Below are 7115 nucleotides of genomic sequence, written 5' to 3'. Positions count from 1 at the left end.
ACATCCGAGTTTTATGAACTTTAAATCACTATAGAGTATAAGTTGTTAATTAGATCACTTCTTGAAATAACTTTTCCATCCCTTTTTAAAAACTTTTTCAATTTCTCCCCAGTCTGAGGCTTGACTATATGAAGGCATTTTATGTTTGATTTTTATGAATTTTAATAGAAAAGAGAAAACTATTGAATTCTAATACATACACACATTAGATAATAGTTTTAGATGTTGAAGAGACAGAAAGTAGAACCTATTTGAATTTTTGCCTGATCTGAGGAATTAATGCCACTTTTTAAAAATGTCAAGGAAATGTAAACAGAAATTGCTTCTTTATATTTTTAATACAAAACTCATATTTATTATTGACACTGTGATAACTTAATTTACAAATATATTCTGGCTTCCCAGTTTTAAGAGCAATAGCTTAAGTTAAATACACTGTTCTCTTCTTCATCTCTTTCAAGCCACAAACAACCAAACAAAACACCAAAAAACATCCTGTCAATAACAGCAAATGGTGAGTCTAAAACATACTTTTCAGAGTCACCCAAGCTCAAGATTTCAGCAGCTCAGAACAGTCTCTATATAATATGCAGCATCAATGTCAACTTGTTCTTGAAACGTACAGCATGTTTTAATCAGTTTCAAAACCTTTATTCACAGTTTCTGTGTGACTGGAGTTACTGGGTCACCTCGGTTCAGGGGGTTTTCTTGTGTGTGGGTCCCTGTGTTGACGATGGTACCACAGCATCCTCTTCCTTCCACATCCAGGTTTTATCCTGCTCATGTTTCTTCAACCCTGAACCCAGACAACTGTCCTGCTCATCCATCCTGAGTCATTTGTTATTCCCCTGGGCCTGTCCAGTCACCCAAAAAGGCCACACCATCCCCCAAGGGAGTCGTTCCGGCACAGTCCCTCTGTAAGTGATGCCATCTGGAATCCCCTCCAGCCAGGAACTGGTCACTTTAGACTATTAGCCTGAAGGTCATTGAGAAGATTTAAGTAAATATTTGATTTGAGAAATCTGGGGTAGGAGTCCTTTTCCATAAGAGTATATATGACTTTCTGTGCTTCATCAAAACACGTGGGGGTTGGCGCTTTAATCTTCTTGGCTGTAGATTCTCGAGTGCGAAAGTCAATGTTGATCTAAAAGAAATACTAATTAGTTAACAGGAATTCCAATTTCTTACACATTTTATGATGTTGTGTTTTTTGAAGTACCTCATGGCAATGGCTTTAAGCTCTCATGTTTGTCAGTTCAAACATCTCTTGAATTGCCATCCTAAAGCAGCTATCAGGTGAGGAGACAGCAAAAATAAATAGCACAAAAAATTCTTTGCTCAAAGTTGGCTGAGGGCATAGTTGGGAGATGCAAAAGAGGTAGATATGAAAAATTTCAGTGTCCATACAAGCTGACACATGCATCGAAAAAAAAAGTGATGTTGACATTCAGGATTTCCAGGAAGAGAGAGCACCTTATGCAGCTATTTTCTGCTTGAACCAAGAATATTTAACTGGAAGGTGGGCACTACTAACTGCAAATATTTTTGCAGCTGCAACTGTATGTATTACCCTGATCTATACTTTATCCTAACCTAAGATGAGCTAGCTCATTAAGGACACCTTGACATGCAATTCTGGCCAGTTATACTAGTAGTCCTTACCCCACCCCATCATATTACCTAGTTTTGCACAGTCAATCTTTGTATCCTACTGTGTTCAAATATTCATAAATATAAAAAATTAGATTACCATTGCACTGAACTATATGAACAAACCTAAATATATAGCAGTGAAATCATAATACTCAATATTAAATTTCATTTTGCTAGGTTTGTTGAATATTATTTCTGTATCTAAGATCCTTTGTACATAAACTGATGATAATAAACTTGATACTCACTTGTTTAGCAGCATCTGAGTGCACAAATGCTTTATATATTTTCTCTGCTTTGCAATGCAAAAGATCAGACTCTGTTTTTTTATAGTCTTCACAAGCCAACCAGAACTCAATGTTCTCCTCACTGAACTCAGACTTCAGGAAATTTCCAAAGACATCTTGACCAGCTGAAAAGAAAGGAGAGATGAGATAATTTAATCAATTGAGTCAATAAATGAATAACGTGAAGAAGAAATTTTCAAGAAAAATACCATTGCATTCTCTATATACACAGGTAAGAGGTGGCTGCTGCTGCAATAGCTGTGTCACAGTTTATAGAGATGGGAAGACCTTAGAGGTCCCTTCATTTATAGTTTATCTGGGGCCAGACAAGCTGTCCACAGTCGCATAGCTGCCTAGAGGTGGCTATGGAACTGTGCTTTTCTTCCATCTCTAATTAAATTAAAATTCTGCTTTGCTGATTTCAAAACAATCTCTTGTCTTATGAATACCAATTCTTAGCTAGACTGTATAATATTTTAGGGATGTAAACATTGATAAAGGGCATTGAGATCTTGTCATTCATTAAAAAATGAAATTTCCCCATCCAATGCAGATAGTCAGAAGATGCAAGGCCTATGTTATCTTTATGCCAATATACTGATTATATTTGCTAGAGTTCCAGAGACTTTTAAATGGGCCATTTCTATGCCACTTATTTGTTTGACTGGATTGTAAACTAAGTCAGACAAGAAGATGGATGAACAAGATTGAGCTACTTGATCCCCAAGCAAGGCTCCTTAGAGTTTTTGTTGGGAGAGGACAAGCTCACCCTCTAGATACAGACCAAGACCATCCAGATCTCTGCACAAGGTCTTAATTCCAATAGATTTAATTACCCAAGATGAGGGAAAGGCAAGCTTACTTCATTCTTAACCTTCTCTCATTAGAAGCTCCCTACAATACTCTTCAAAAATTCTTTTTATCATGTCTGTGTTATAACATATGTCAAGTCATATTAAATGTCAATATATACTATATGTCTCAACTGCCTTCAAGGGGTACGGCACCGTGTCTTTGTTTTTGAATCTTTTGTGCTAAAATGCCGGCCATATGAAAGTGGGCTGAATGAGTGACTTAATGAATTCATAATGATAAAACAATCGACCTACTCCTTACATCCAATGTACAAAAATGTATTCTTCAGATAGCTTTCAAGAACGCAGTTCACTTGTTGAAATATTTGGTTTACTTTTAAAAACTGCACGTCAGAAGCCTAGCATCATTTTAAATTTTGCTCCTGTAATGATCCATGGAAATATGGAAATGCCTAATTGTCTTGGCAAATTCGTCACAAAGACACTGGCAGAACTAAGTGCCAAATCAATATTACACTATAATAAGGCATAATATGCTGATGCTATCAAGGACTGCAGAAAAACTAGAATACACCTTTTCACATACTCTCCTACCTGGAATACTGTATTGCGGTGAAGTCATGCAATCCATTAGCATGTTGAGCTGAACCAGAAACGTTCAACAGTTAATCTATACTTACTTTGGTTGGCAAGAAGTTTTTCCAAAGATTGGGACCACTGCATTACTTCATTAGCAGAGAGTCTGAAGGGGACAAATTTCACATAAATTAGTAAAATATATTTTGTGTAAACTCAAATGAAATCAGGCAGAATGGCTGCTGCATCTTGATAATTCCACAAACTAAGATGTCAGTTCTATAAATTATATTAAAATTTATCTATAAAATTTCCCTTAGACTTACTATAGTTATAAAAATATCTCCAAATAAAATATGAAAAGACCCAAATGCATATACTCCAACAGTATAAAAAATAGAAAATACATGCACACACATTTTTTATTTAATTTATATTGGTACTAATGTGGTCTAATCTTATTTGGCTTATTACTTAAAATAAATGAAGTCCATTATGGGCAGTAATAATCTCTTACTAAAAGAAGAGCTAATGCATAGGCTCCTGTAGGAATGATAGTTCAATGTATAGGTATACATACATGTCCTTGGATTTAGAAGGATTCATTCCAGATTCCAGATGTGGAATCATAGATCTCAAGTATGCTTTCACATCCATTCCACTACAAAAGACACAAAAGTGGAAATTCATATTTCCTCAGTAGAATACATTTCATTTGTAAAAAGAGTATGAAATACACTTCTCTAAGGAAAAAGGCAATAATAAAAATAGTTGATACAATATTTTGCTCTATTAAAATTGAACCAATTTTTATGATCCAAAGTCTGGATGTAAAGCCCTATCGTGATTCATTTTTTAATACAACTGAATATACTTACAACTTACAACAGGTAACTGATCTAGCTAAACTAAATGCTCATATATTCTTGCATGCATTCTCAGTCCTGCCATCAAGGACAATTTAAGTCAAAATCCACAAAGCGAGACACTGAATGCACTTACAAAGTCTTTGGCCTCCTTTTTTGTCTTTTGTCCTCTAGAAGAGAGTGGTCAGTTCTTTTCAGTTCCTTTGGATTGTCAGGGAAGAACATTCCTGGCATTTTATCTAACCTGGGCATGGAGGTGGCTGCTGCCCTCATAGTCCTCACCCGGCAAATATCTGCTGGTCAGTGTCTGTGCTGCTTTATATAGTAAAGGCGAACAGGCTCCTGCTATTCAAACGAGACTGTTTATGAAATGATGTTACCGCAGACACTGGAAGTTCCCTCTTTCTTGATGTGTCATGACGTGTATATTGAAAAAAATAAGTACAGTGGTGTTCTGTGGTTGAAACTTAACCAAATGAGAGTAGGTCACTTGATAAGAAAGAAAGAAAATCAAATGTGCCAAGGTGCACACACATGTCACATGTCTAAGCATTAGCAGCATCAGTTCTGGGGGATGCTTGGTTCTTTATAAAATTACGTATTTTAATGGAATGTTTCATGTGGTGCTTTTGTTGTCACTCACATACAAACTCAGTATTAGGGACTTACATTCTCAATGCTTTGTATACTCCTTGACTATAAAATTTAGTGGTCACAATATTTAAAAGAGTTCTTTTTTCCCTTCAGGAAGTAATGTAAACAAATATTTGTTGTTTGATGATTTGTGCAAATATTAGGAGAGTTATGACAGATTGCCTTAATTTTTCCCCTCTCCAACTCTCATCCCTTAATTCCATGGCAAGAAATTTCCCTGTTATGCCTTCCAAGGTATGTGTTAGACATTCTATTGGTAACATACAAGATGATTTTAAAGGGGCCATGGATTTTACTATTTATTGAGAATATAATTAACATATCAAACTGACTTTTTGGGGGTATGTTACCAGGATAAGAATAAAGCAAAATTAAAACAAAATTAAAAATAAATAAAATATAGATAATACAAAAATATGATGTACTATACAAATATATTGATACTAAAGAATCACACACTATCAGAGGGAAAACTGCTCAAGATATAATAAGAGTATATTTGTACGGGTTGGTAATGTGTCCTGTTAGGCAACGATCTTCCGAACTTTGGCAGTATCTCTGGAGAGAGAGAGTGTAACTTTAATTAAGATTAAAAATCAAAAAAGAAAAACCCAAGGAATAAGATAACTGATCACTGATCAGGGCAGAGGAGTAGTATAGTGAAAGCTCTTATAGAGTTTATATGTATAGTGTGGTTTATTTATAGAATGTCCAATTCAACCTTTAATTATTAGTCATTTAATTACTAAAAATTTTAATTATTAATTTAAACATAAACAATTAAATCTCCTTTGGTTTCTGCCCTTCAAAAAGAAAGTAGATTTTACTTAGGAAGGCTTCTGATGATATTAGGTAAAGTGGACAAAAGGGAAGTGAATATTACTTTTCCTATCTTGGTTCTATCATCAGAATAAAAAATATTTGAAGGAATCACATTTATCATATTTTAAAGTTCACTTACCACACTGTCATGAATATATATTGTATACAGCAAGCATCATTTGATGGCTCACTGTTATTGTTAGCTAAATGCACTGACAATTTTTCAAGTATATTTCTGCAGTAATAGTTCTTTGGATGTAAATAAGCAACATAAGGATGACGGTGGCAGCAGAAAAGGACCCACATAGGTTTGGGAAATGTAAAGTAACGTCAGGTTCTTAAACTGATCAATGCAGATCTTCTGAGAACCTTTATATAATGTTAATATGCATTTGTCATTCTTTCAAAGGATGGGAGAACATGTGGCAGTTTCCCTAACAGTTTTGGGGACTGCAGCCTTGTAAGGTAGGGAAAATCATTTGCAGAAATAATGTTCTCTTGACAGCACATTAGGAAACTGGTCTGAGAGAGGAGCAAACATTCCCCTTACATATCAATAGTTCTTTAAATTTTCAACCTTTGCTACCCCAATAAATAATTTCAAATTCAAGCACTTGCAAGTAATTACAATTGCATACTTCCCAGCCTCAAAAGAGAATTAAGTTCCTGGTAGAGGGGGTCCATCTGAAATTCCTGTACCACGTTTCGCTGTGGGAGCAGCCTTCCTGGCACAGCAGCACAGCTGCTCTCCCGGGGGTTGCAGAGCCGGGGCGGATTCGGTGATCAGCAGGCAAGGGCTGACCGGCCCATACCCGGGCCCTGGAAGTTCCTTATCACTAACGTAGTGAATGTCACTGGCTTGGTGAAATTCACTAAGAAAAGAGAAATGATCATAGTAACTTCACTGTGTCAATGACTTTGGCTGACCCTGTAGAGGATTTAATAAAAGCCAATAGAAGAGACAGTGGCTCTTACAGACATAACCTGGTTGTATACTTCCCCTGTGAAATTGTACTTAAGTAACTAGGTTGAAGTCCTAAGAAAAGAAATACTTTGTGTGGTTTTAGTGTAATCTTTTTTTTTAAAAAAATAGTAGACTTTGTTTTTAGAGAAGTTTTAGGTTTACAAGCAAAATTGACTGGAAAGTACATCTAGTTCTCACATATTCCCTCCATCCCCACAGCCTCCCTCTCCATCAACACCCCACATTTGTGTAGTATAATTGTTGAATTGATGAGTAACCTACAATGACACATTATTACCCAAAGTCCTTAGTTGACATTACAGTTTACTCATGATGTTGTACCTACTATGGGTTTTGACAAATATAGAATCCACCATTAGAGTATCATACAGAATAGTTTGCTGCCCTAAAATCCCAGTGCTATATTTTGAAATGCCAGTGAGATTGGTTCAGTAAAACATTGAAGATTATGGCTGTC

The 7115-nt window shown here is 35.7% G+C and overlaps 1 protein-coding gene across 1 annotated transcript; it reads right to left on the bottom strand.

The window, feature by feature from the left end:
- Positions 1–319: 319 nt before the first annotated feature.
- On the bottom strand, positions 320–4576 carry RGS1 (regulator of G protein signaling 1). The gene is made up of 5 exons (XM_017677869.3): positions 4334–4576; positions 3912–3992; positions 3436–3497; positions 1902–2065; positions 320–1144 (listed from the first exon to the last, which is right to left on the bottom strand). The coding sequence occupies exons 1-5, from the start codon at positions 4468–4470 to the stop codon at positions 959–961; spliced, it is 630 nt and encodes a 209-aa protein (XP_017533358.1). The 5' UTR covers positions 4471–4576; the 3' UTR covers positions 320–958.
- Positions 4577–7115: the final 2539 nt, after the last annotated feature.

This window comes from Manis javanica, chromosome 14 (genome assembly GCF_040802235.1).
Source record: "Manis javanica isolate MJ-LG chromosome 14, MJ_LKY, whole genome shotgun sequence".
In the NCBI taxonomy this organism is placed as follows: domain Eukaryota; kingdom Metazoa; phylum Chordata; class Mammalia; order Pholidota; family Manidae; genus Manis; species Manis javanica.
This window is presented reverse-complemented; position numbering and strand designations above follow the sequence as displayed.